General features: G+C 56.3%; 2 protein-coding genes across 2 annotated transcripts in view; one reads left to right on the plus strand and one right to left on the minus strand.

The window, feature by feature from the left end:
- MOV10 (Mov10 RISC complex RNA helicase) overlaps positions 1-5,367 on the plus strand; it is a 21,901-nt gene extending 16,534 nt beyond the window's left edge. Inside the window, 13 exon segments of the mRNA XM_006919648.3 lie at positions 1-35; positions 142-289; positions 724-882; positions 1,143-1,246; positions 1,381-1,478; positions 1,582-1,798; positions 2,643-2,760; positions 2,955-3,146; positions 3,376-3,450; positions 4,312-4,437; positions 4,518-4,606; positions 4,896-5,017; positions 5,101-5,367. The exon segment at positions 1-35 is cut by the window's left edge and continues 24 nt beyond it. Of these exon segments, the coding sequence (XP_006919710.1) occupies positions 1-35; positions 142-289; positions 724-882; positions 1,143-1,246; positions 1,381-1,478; positions 1,582-1,798; positions 2,643-2,760; positions 2,955-3,146; positions 3,376-3,450; positions 4,312-4,437; positions 4,518-4,606; positions 4,896-5,017; positions 5,101-5,192 (1,575 nt within the window). The 3' untranslated portion in view covers positions 5,193-5,367.
- A 396-nt stretch (positions 5,368-5,763) lies between these two features.
- Positions 5,764-9,744, minus strand: RHOC (ras homolog family member C). The gene is made up of 5 exons (XM_006919649.3): positions 9,683-9,744; positions 8,280-8,443; positions 7,643-7,763; positions 7,182-7,312; positions 5,764-6,344 (listed from the first exon to the last, which is right to left on the minus strand). The coding sequence occupies exons 2-5, from the start codon at positions 8,433-8,435 to the stop codon at positions 6,171-6,173; spliced, it is 582 nt and encodes a 193-aa protein (XP_006919711.1). The 5' UTR covers positions 8,436-8,443; positions 9,683-9,744; the 3' UTR covers positions 5,764-6,170.
- Between the last annotated feature and the right edge of the window lie 1,583 nt (positions 9,745-11,327).

Raw genomic sequence — 11,327 nt, forward strand, 5'->3', positions numbered from 1 at the left:
GAGGTCCCGCTGCTGTCCTCAGATCTGAAGCTCAAGTAAGACCATGGGCAGGAGGGCTCTGGCCTACTTAGATCGTGGGCCTAGAGAATAGGGAGGCCTCTGGGACAGTGGATGACTTTACGTTCCCGGCCCCTCTGCCAGGCTCTACGACCGGAATCTGGAGTCAAACCCTGAGCAGCTACAGGCCATGAAGCACATTGTTACGGGTACCACCCGTCCAGCCCCCTACATCATTTTTGGACCACCAGGCACTGGCAAGACTGTCACCTTAGTGGAAGCCATCAAGCAGGTGGGGCATGAGCCTAGACCTGGGGCCTACACTCCAGCTTCCCCAGGTCCAAGCAGTTGTCCCCAGATTCTGGTCTCTTCCAGCTTCTAATGCCCCTATGCTGACATCACGGGTCAGTGTTTCTGTTGAGCAGGTTGCGTGCTGTGCAACTCTTGGAGTCCCCATCCACGGTTCAGTCATCATAGACTTCTTTACTTCCTGCGAGTTTTCCGGCATCAAAGTGCTGTTTGGACTGGCCGGGGCTGGGGGTCGGAACTCGCCTTTAGCATCACTACCCCCCTCAGTTTCGGGAGGCAGATGCCACACCGTGCCAGCCTGAGTCACAAGCCCAACCTGAGTCAGACCGAAACCTAAGTGATAACCGAATCTCCCCCTCTCCCCCCAAACCAGGAAGCTGCTTCCCACACTGCTTATTCCCCCCTACCCGCCCCCAGGTGGTGAAGCACTTGCCCAAAGCCCACATCCTGGCCTGTGCTCCATCCAACTCGGGGGCCGACCTCCTCTGCCAGCGGCTCCAGGTCCACCTGCCCCGCTGCATCTACCGCCTCCTGGCCCCCAGCAGGGACATACGGATGGTGCCTGAGGACATCAAGGTACCCGAGGAAGTTCAGGAGGCCAGCGGACGGTGGGTGCTGGGGAGGCTCTCAGAGTAGACTCTGGGGCAGCAAACCGGGAGACCCGGATTCTGATACTCTGTGTGTGACCTTGCGTGGGTCAGGACCCCTCTCTGGCCTTCGCTTTCCCTGTGTGTAAAGTGAGAGAAGTGAATAAAATTTCCTGGGGGCCCAGAGCCAGAATGAGGGTGAGAGCGGGTGGGGCCACGCTGATTCTCTTCTCCCTTCGCGCTCCACAGCCCTGCTGTAACTGGGACCCAAATAAGGGGGAGTACGTGTTTCCTGCCAAGAAGAAGCTGCAGGAGTATCGCGTCTTAATTACTACCCTCATCACTGCCAGCAGGTGGGAATGTGTGTCTCTTAATCATGTGTGTAAGTAAAGGGGCTGAAGGCCAGGGAGGGGCCAGCTTGGATGAGCATTCAGGTTTGCTAGTCAGGTTCCTGGGTATGACCGCTGCCTGGCCTGACACCTCCCAGGTTGGTCTCGGCCCAGTTTCCCATTGATCACTTCACACACATCTTCATCGATGAGGCTGGTCACTGCATGGAGCCCGAGAGTCTGGTGGCCATAGCAGGTGAGGGACTCAGGGTAGGTTGCGGGTGCACCCACCCTACATGAACATGGGGTCTGGGAGATCCCACCACTTACCTTCCTCCTCATGCTATGTTGCTTCCCAGGGCTGTTGGAAGTCAAGGAAACGGACAATCCAGGAGGACAGCTGGTGCTAGCCGGAGACCCTCGGCAGCTGGGGCCCGTTCTGCGTTCCCCACTGGCCCAGAAGCATGGGCTGGGGTACTCGATGCTGGAGCGGCTGCTCACCTACAACACCTTGTACAAGAAGGGCCCCAATGGCTATAACCCCCAGTACATAACCAAGCTTCTGCGCAACTACAGGTATTCCGCACCTGTCCCACCTTCACACCCTCGGTAGCTCCAGCTGGAGGTTGCTCAGTCCTATTGCTCAGAGGCTCTGTGATGCAGGACTATAAACCGGAAGATCCAAAGGCTCCTCTCGGGCCCCATCACTGTTACCCCGTGGTTGTGTGACTTAGCAAGCGGCTTTGCTCTAGAGCAGTTTGCTTATCTGTATATTGAGGGATGGTCCGTGGTTCCCAGGCACTGGGACGTGCCTGACATGGGTCCCAGATGAAGTTTCCAGGCAATCCAAAGAGAAATGAGAAAAATAGGGACAGTGTGTGTGTGTGTTTTTTTTTCCCTTTTAAGCTGTTACTCAAATTCAAGAGCTACCCTTCCTTCAGTCAATGAGTTTATACATCTGAAAAGCTCAGATGAGTTCCTAAGTCCTTAGTTCTTTAGTTGAGTCCAGTAAGAATTCAGTAACATGGCTATCGTGTTAGTACTTTTTGTGTTTTTGGATTTAGCACATTATCTTACCGAATAATGGTGATAGTGGATGGTACTTGTTTTTATACCGTCCTTTGTTAGCAAAACTGAAACTTAAGAACAAGTCCCTAATTTCTTGTTTTCTTCTTTTAAATTTGGCTGGTCTATGAAACCTTTGGACCAGATCCTCTCTGGAACCATATGGGGTTCTGTTTTCTTGGGCTTACAGTCAGTCCTAGGAGCAGACATCGTAGGTGAATGAGCCTGCCATCCAGTGAGCAGAAGCAGGAAGATAATGTGTGTGGGCCCAGAGCCAGTAAGGCGGGGTCCCAGGGGGCAAGGCAGAAGTAACCCAGCCCCTGGTCTTGCTCTTCCTCCTCCTCCTGCCCCCCAGGTCTCACCCCAACATCCTGGACATTCCTAACCGGCTCTATTACGAAGGGGAGCTGCAGGCCTGTGCCGATGTCCTTGACCGAGAGCGCTTCTGCCACTGGGAGGATCTGCCTCGAAAGGTGAAAGGCTCCTACCCCTGAACCCCATCTTCCCTCCTGTTGAAGATGCAGGGCAGGAGGCGGCCCTGAGTGGAAATCATGGGCCTGTCCCTTTGTCATCTTGGCCTGGCACCTCACACTGCCTGAAAGGGTTTGGGGGTGAGAGGGAAGTGGGCAGGGAGGTCCAGCTGAGGGTTTCTCTCCCCACTGTCCAGGGCTTTCCCATCATCTTTCATGGCGTAATGGGCAAGGACGAGCGTGAGGGCAATAGCCCATCCTTCTTCAACCCCGAAGAGGCTGCCACGGTGACTTCCTACCTGAAGCTGCTCCTGACTTCCTCCTCTAAGAAGGGCAGAGCCCGCCTGAGCCCCCGAAACGTGGGCGTCATCTCCCCTTACCGGAAGCAGGTTAGGTCCTCAGTTCCCATCAAGGGTGGGACGCTCAGATGGTACCTTATTCATAGCCAGATCACTAGTTGGAGGTTCCCAGAACTCAGGCCTCTGCCGGCCCCATTATCTCAAGCTCAGAGGTCAGCTGCCCCTCCCTTTTTGCGTCCCCGCTCCCTGGTCTCCTGCCTGACTCCCTCTTGCACTGGAGTCACAGCATGAGCAAAAGGCACCTGTCCCCATCTTCCAGGTGGAAAAAATTCGATATTGCATCACCAAACTTGACAAGGAGCTTCGGGGACTGAATGACATCAAGGACTTGAAGGTGACGCTGACCATTTTCACATTCGCTCCCTGCCTTCTGTGCCCCTCACTTCCCCACTCCCGGAGGCTTCCTCAGGCTCCCGCCCTGATGCTCCAGGCCAGCCCGTGCCCCCACTCCACCCTGGCTTGATTCTCCCCAGACCTCTCACTCCTGGAGATCCCAGCTTGTGGTTCTTAGCTGGGACAGGGAAGCCTGCGTGTTTAGCAAATACCCCACACCATTCTTAAGATCAGGCTACTTAGAGGCCCTCTGCCCTAAGGATAAAGTCCAAACTCTGGCCTGCCTGACCTGTCATTTGATAGTGGGGGTGGGGGGGAGGCTCCCACCCTCTGGGTCAGTCAGTAGCTCGGCTCTCTCTAAAGTCTGACTTTCAACACTGGCTGCAGATAAGAATCACCTGGAGAGCTTTTAGTGCTGCCAGAGCCAGGTCCCCACCCAGCCAATTAAGACAGCTATCTGGGGGCAGAGCCAGGGCATGCATATGTTTTCCAACTCCTCAGGTGACCTCGTAGGCACCCAGGTTTGAAAACCAGTGCTCTCCCTTGGAAATTCTGATTCAGGAGGTCTGGGTTGTATATTTTTAACAAGGACTTAATGTTCATCTTGAGTTACTTACTGTGTTTTCTTCGCTTAGAACACGCTCCAGCCCCCACCCCTTCCCCTGGATCCAGCCTTCAGGTTTCAGCTTCCAGGGCACCCTCCTGTCCTCTTTCCTGCCCCTGCCAATGTCTCACTCCTCTGTGACAGTTGCCCAGGGACTTCCCCACACCCACCTTGGATGGCAGTCTCCCTGAGGCAGGGCTTGTCCCTCTGGCTCCGCTCTCAGCCCCCGGTCCCAGGCCCTGCCTCTCTGCCCTCTAGGTGGGCTCCGTGGAGGAGTTCCAAGGCCAGGAACGCAGCGTCATCCTCATCTCCACCGTGCGCAGCAGTCAGAGCTTTGTACAGCTGGATCTGGACTTTAACCTGGGTTTCCTGAAGAACCCCAAGGTTGGAGGGCTGGCAGGTGGCAGGAATTCTCCCTTCCTTAGGGCCTTCCCCTCCCATGATGTCACCACTTCTTCTCGCAGAGGTTCAACGTGGCTGTGACTCGGGCCAAGGCTTTGCTCATCGTGGTGGGCAACCCGCTCCTCCTGGGCCATGACCCCGACTGGAAGACGTGAGCATTCCCACCCTGTGATGCTGTTCCTGGGGCCACAGTCCCCAGCCTAGGGCGGGAGGATCTTGAGCACCTCCTTGTGGCTCAGTTCATCCTCAGACCTGTCCATCTTCACAGTCCCATTTAAGTTACTTGACACGCTGAGGTTAAGCGACTCACCCAAAGACACGGGGCCATGTGGCAGGACTGAGGCTTAGCCCCCGGCCTCTGCCTGCGCTCCCTCAGCAGCCCTGCACAGCTGTGTGTATGTGTGTGTGTGTGTGTGTGTGAATGTGCTTGTCTCCCACAGATTCCTGGATTTCTGTAAAGAAAATGGGGGGTATACTGGGTGCCCCTTCCCTGCCAAACTGGACCTGCAGCAAGGACAGAACTTACTCCAAGGTCTGAGTAAGCTCAGCTCCTCTACCTCAGGTATGGCTGGGCCAGGGTGGGCCAGGTCAGGGACAGTGCTGGGCGGGGTGGTAAGGAAGACAGCTCCCCTCCTTTCTTTCTAGGGCCCCGAAGTCGCGACTACCTCCCCCAGGAGCGAGGGCGCGAAGGCGGCCTGCACCTGCAAGTGGAGCCAGAGTGGAGGAACGAGCTCTGAAGAGATGGCGGCTGGCCTCGCGCGCCAGTCAAGCCTTCCGTGCCCGGCCACCCGGCCACCCGCCCTGACCCAGAACCCAGCCGAGCTGCCCCTCCCAGGGACAGGAAGGCTGGGAGTTTACATCCCCTCCCCTGCTGGAAAGAAAGAAAAACAATGAAGACAAAACCTTGTGCGATTCCAAAGCCTCTTCTCTGCACAGCCCCAGCTTCAGGAGCTTTCAAGTAGGACCCTGCCCAGGGCCATATCCCTTTCCCCTTAGAGAAACCCCAGCCCCGCATCCAGGGAAGGAAAGCCAGTGGGAGGTGGCAGGGAAGCCACCCACAGGCTTCTAAGTTTAGTCCTTGCTCCAGACCACTCCCCTCACCCGCCTCCAAGGCCCTGAGCCAGGCATGACCTCATCCTTCACTCCAAGACTCCACCCTGCTTGCCCAGTGTCCTGCCTTACAAAGGGGCGGGGGCGGGGGGGGGGTGGCGGCGGCAATCTGGCCAGCAACTTGGAAATGAGGAGAAATGGGACTCTAGGCTCACAGCCAAGACAGGGACCTGGAAAGACAGGAAGCTGCTACACACATGTTGAAGCCTGTGGCCTTTATTCATGCCCCCCACGGAGTATAGCCAGAGACAAGCCCCCTGCCCAAAGCAGAAACACCAGGGGCCTGGAACTCTGGGTTACACCCTCCAAGTCCCCTACCCAAGACACGCTCCTGTGAGCCAGAAGTGTTTAAAGTGCTGGTGTGTGATGAGCCCCTGGACCCAGACAGCAGCAGAACTCTGAACTCTGTTCCAGGAGGGCAGGGCATAGCCCTAGGTGCCCAGAGTGCTGGGAAGGAGGAAAGGAGGGAGGGGTGGGGGTTTGCGAAACTCACTGCAGTCCTGGGCTGGAGGGAGCTGAGAATGGAGTCCTAAGAGGGTGGGGCTGGGGGGGGTCCTACACCCCATGAAGGGAGGGGAGATGGGGAAGGAGGGGAGCCCTGGGTCTCAAAGAATGGGGCAGCCCCTCCGGCGCTTATTCTTGCGGACCTGGAGGCCGGCCCGAGTGGCCATCTCAAATACCTCCCGCACCCCGTCCTTGGTCTTGGCTGAGCACTCGAGGTAGCCAAAGGCACTGATGCGATTCGCCATGTCCCGGCCTTCCTCAGATCGAACGGGCTCCTGGGAAGACATGAGAGGTCAAAGGAAGCTGGAGGCGAGGTGCATCTGTCACTATCACACCCATAAGTATGGTGACTGGAATCAACATCTCCAGCCCCAACCCCACAAAGCGCCCAAGCTCTAGCCACGCTGAGCAGCTTGGGGGCCAGTGACCCAAGACTCAGGTTTACATTCAAATTCTCTCCATCAGCTCTACCCCACAGTACACCCTGCTCTTGCCTGAATGAGGATCCGGCACCCCTTAACTGACCTCCCTGCTTCTATTTTTGCATTTTCATGGCTGTCAATGATTTTTGTGCCATGAAGATCTGACATTTCACTGTCCCCAGCTTACCCTCACAGGGTAGTCCATGTACTTTATCCTGGCAGCTTTCTCTAAAAAACTAATCCTCTGGCTAGGGAACCACTTACTAGGTCCCCAGATAGGCCAGCTCCCTCGCTCTGGTCCTTTCTTCCAGCCGCATAATGCTCACCCTCCTGCGTCCACGTCAGCCCGCACCTCCCCAGGGGTACTCTGAGAGTATGACGTGCATACCCCAAGCAAAACATCTATAATAAGAAACTGCCTCTTTGAGGGCAGGGATTTTCCTGTGCATTTAATAGCCCCAACCCTAACACAAGACAAATAAGTTAAAATGCCAAGTGGCCTTAGGTAAGTCACTTCATTCTCCAACAGCTGCATCAGATACCGAGTCAGACAAAAAGGGCCCTTCTGGTTCTCCCCCACCAGAGTGCAGACGTGAGGGGGTAGGACGTGAACACCTCGATCACCTCTAACACAGGGCAGTCCCCTGGAGAGAAGGCTTCCTTCTTTCCCAGCCTGGCAGCCCCACCCACCTGCTTCATCTTGGCCAGCTCTCTCCTGGTATGCTCATCTTGCCTCAGGTCCTTCTTATTCCCCACGAGGATGATGGGCACATTGGGACAGAAGTGCTTCACCTCTGGGGTCCACTTCTCAGGAATGTTTTCTGCACAGATACGTCTCAATGGGTGTCGGTGCCTCCATTTAGCAAGAAAGCTCAGCTGGGGCCCCTGGCCTCCCCACAGTAGCCGTAGAGGCTATCCAGCGGGACAGTCCCTTCCACAGCTCAAAACCCCTCCCCTTCCCGGTACACCTTCCCCTGACCCCTCCTATGGGCCAGAGTTCCCAGTGAAGGAGGCTAATGCCCCATGCACCCTTCTCCATAGCCTCAGCCTCTGAAGATGGCTGAAATGAGCCAAGGCAAGAGCTACCTCGGGTTGGTTGATTCCAAGGGGTTCTCAGTCCTCTCCCTCCAACATCCTCACCCCCACCTCACCCAGGCTGTCGGGGCTGTCAATGGAGAAGCACATGAGGATGACGTCAGTGTCCGGATAGGAGAGAGGCCGCAGGCGATCGTAGTCTTCCTGCCCGGCTGTGTCCCACAGGGCCAGCTCCACCTGACACACAGGGCCGGTGAGTAGCTAGCCTGAGGGCCCCAGTCACATACTCCCCATCCTGCCACCTAGAGGTCCTCTCTGAAGCCACTAGTCCTTTAGTCCTCACAACATCAATTGAGCACCTGCTGTGTGCCAGAAATAATGGCTAAGCACTCATCCAACATAAATTAGGTGAGTTCTTTAACATCCTGAGATGTTACTGCTTGACCTCTGCCGGTGAGTGCCACTATTTTATGTAATCCTCAGAAATCCTTTGAAGGAGGCCTTACATTATCCCCGTTTTGTAGCTGGGGGAACTTAAACTCAGAGGCAAAAGGACCGGGCCCGGGTTTCAGAGCCAGATGCAGAGAACCAAGTATATCTAGATTTTCTAAGACGGCAGTTCATTTCCTGACTTCTACTGGTTCCAGCAGGGAGAATGGAGCAAGGACGTGTGTGGGTGGTGAGGAAGGAAATCCTGGGTTCGCAGTGTTGGGGCGGGGTTCCAGGTGGGATGGGAAGGGGCTCTGCTGTCACCTGCTTGCCGTCCACCTCTATGTCTGCGATGTAGTTCTCGAAGACAGTAGGGACGTAGACCTCTGGGAATTGGTCCTTGCTGAAGACGATGAGGAGGCAGGTCTTCCCACAGGCCCCATCCCCCACGATCACCAGCTTCTTTCGGATCGCGGCCATGGCTAGGGCTGGCAGTGAAGAGGCGATCAGATTTTGAAAAAAGCCTATAAACCCAAAAACACTTCTCCGGGACCCCCAGGACCTCCCTGGAAACTGAGGCATCCAGCAGAGGGAGGGGCTTGCTCAGGCATGTTCTTACCAAGAACCAACTGTTCAGGCAACTGAGCTTGAAATTCCTTATCTCGCTGTCAGGGACAGGTATCCTCCAATGGGTCAGAATACAGAAATGGGGGCGGGGATGGGAGAACCACTCACTCGAGTCAGACATGAGTTCTGATCTAACCTACTCGCCAACTGTGGGACCCTGACACCCACGAGGACACTCAGGAACATGTCCAGAAGAGCTAGCCTTTATCTGCTATCCATAGCACGGTTTCAAGTCAGACTTCATTCGTTACCAGGGTTTTGATACTTTTAAAGTTTAATAATTGCTAAAGTCCAGTCTAGAACACACTGTCCCTCAGCGCAAGTCATGCCCGCCCCGTCACAAACGAGGAATCCCTCTCCAAGACCACGGGCCTGCGGAACAAGCTACAGGTGATAGGTGGCTAAGGAAAACTGCTGGGCATTTTGACAGATCATCTCCCCTGGTCCCTAGAAGCCTGGAAGAAAATGGGAAGAAAGAGCTTCCCATTTTGACAAACTAGCAAAGTGAGGCTGAGACAAGTATTCAGCGGAGTCATGGCAGGGACGGCACTCAAAGGAGGCTTGTGCGACTAGATCTAGAGTCCATACCCTTTTCTACATCTCACCCCCGAGGTGGGAAAGAATAGAGAGAGGGAAACCCGGACAGAGGGCAGTGGCAGCAGCCAGTCGGCTTCCCTGGCCCACCCCATCCCGGTTCCCAAAGCCCCGAGTCACACAAAGGAGGCTCAGTCCCCACAGTCCCCACAGCCCACATTCGGGCAGCCTGCCTTCCGCCCCCCTTCCTCCTGGGCCTGGCAGCAACACTGGGTCACTCAGCCTCAGGCAAGGGACAATGACCACACTGTAGGGAGCCACACATCCACCACAGCAGAGTGACTGAGAATAATCCACTAGGGAGTCACCGCCACCCACTCCCTGGAACAGCCCCTTCCTCCTCTCTGTCCAGCTCACCAAGGCCCTGTCCACTCCTCCCAGTGACTCAGGGCAAGGAGTCAGCTTCCTGGGGTTTCCATGTCCCCCCACCCCAACACACACACACACACACACATACACTCACGTAAGCATCTGCACAGTTCATCACACCTTCACAGCTTCCCTACCGAGCTGAGCCTCACTTCCTCCCTCCCTGGGGAGAGTGGATGACCTCCAGTCCGCTGAAGTTCCCAGGCCGTGGGTCTGAAGGAAGAGAAGGCGGGCCCTGAGGCTGCTGGGAGGAGCCCCAAAAAGGAGACAAATGAGGGCCAGTCCCAGCACCAGCCAGGCAGGGAGAAGTTAAGAAAGAAGGAGATGGTAACCTGATCTCTGCCCCAAACCTGGCTTTTTCTCTCCGTCCCACATCCTGTCAAACTGGGTCGAATTCCTTTACTCCCCACATAGCACAGCCACCTCACACCCCTGTCTTGGTCTGCCTCTTAGGAAGCGAATATTCCAGCCCCAGTCTAGTATTCTTCAACAGTGGGGTCCTGAGTGGCCTCCCTCCCCTACACACAAACGCACACACGATCTGGGATGAGAAGAAGTGGATGTGAGTCAGAGAGAATTTACAGGAGTTGAGAGTACATGGCCACTCTCCCCACCTCAAAAGGGGCTCTCCTTGACACCTTAAAAGACAGGCAAGAAGGTATTCAGCATGCCAGCAGATCCTCTCTAAAAACAGAAACCATCCTTCAAAAAGGGGGTTCCCTGGAAATTCTACCCAGGTGACCAACTCCCCCCACCCACTCCTACTAGTTCCATTGGTCCAGCTGTGTGAAAACAGGATGGGGTAGCCCCAACCTGGATGGGCAGTGTTGACGGAGGGCAATCACCAGTTGCTTAGGCATGAGTACGCCACTGCCCTCCCCCAGCAAGGCAGATTAGGTGGGACCAGATGGTGGGAGGCATAGGCCAGAACTCAAGGGCAAAGGCCTGCATTAAGTGACCTGGAGCCCCCAGCTCAATTAGAAGCCTTTCACTTCAAGCTCTGGTTGGGCCAGAAGAGGAGCTGGCCCAAACCAGGACACTTAGGCCCAAGGCCAAGATGGCATGGACCACAGCAACCTGAGAGAAGCAGCTGCCAAAGAACTGCCCCACTGACCCTAAGAGTGGGGGCAACCAAACCCCCCACAGTGCCTGAAATGGAGCTGAAGCTCCTGGTGCCCTCCCTGAGACAAGACAGGCATCGGCCATCTCCTCCATCACCCTCTAGATGTCCCGATGACCTAAGGGGCACGCCGTTCCCTGCCGACCACCCCGATGTCTCGGGAAGGAATCTCATACCGCCTTCTCAACTTTAAAACCAGAGCGAGGCCAGGACTCGCCCTCGGGTCTCCCAGCCCAAAGGATAATCTTGAGCCAGGCTGGGGAGTGTGAGGGAGAGAGCTGGAAGGGAGAGAGACAGACAGACAGACACACACACACACACACACACACACACACACACACGAGCTGGATCCTTCCTGATGTCCCCCACCTCCCACCCAAAGCAGGCTCCAGGAACCGTCCAGGGCGGTGTCCAGACCCCGCCGAGCAGTGGCAGCCCCCGCTAGTCACACCCCGCCCCTATTCCCGCCATGCCCCCGGCCGGGCCTGGGGAAAATCTCACCTCCCCCCGGCCTCGGCCCGGCCCCACGCCCCATCCCCGGTCCACATCGGGCCTCCCGGCCTGGGAGCCGCGGGTCTGGGCTGGGACTACCGCGCGGGGACTCGAGTTGTCCCCTGGCCCGGCGGGGTAGGTTCCAGGGAGCCGGGAGGGGAAGGGACACC

The sequence above is a fragment of the Pteropus alecto genome, unplaced genomic scaffold (genome assembly GCF_000325575.1).
Source record: "Pteropus alecto unplaced genomic scaffold, ASM32557v1 scaffold106, whole genome shotgun sequence".
Classification (NCBI taxonomy): domain Eukaryota; kingdom Metazoa; phylum Chordata; class Mammalia; order Chiroptera; family Pteropodidae; genus Pteropus; species Pteropus alecto.

Coding starts and splice junctions, on each gene's coding strand:
- RHOC (XM_006919649.3), bottom strand. CDS start 8,435: ATGGCCGCGATCCGAAAGAAGCTGGTGATCGTGGGGGATGGGGCCTGT. Junction 7,764..8,279: donor TAGAGGTGGACGGCAAGCAG/GTGACAGCAGAG, acceptor CCTGTGTGTCAG/GTGGAGCTGGCCCTGTGGGA. Junction 6,345..7,181: donor AGCTGGCCAAGATGAAGCAG/GTGGGTGGGGCT, acceptor ATGTCTTCCCAG/GAGCCCGTTCGATCTGAGGA.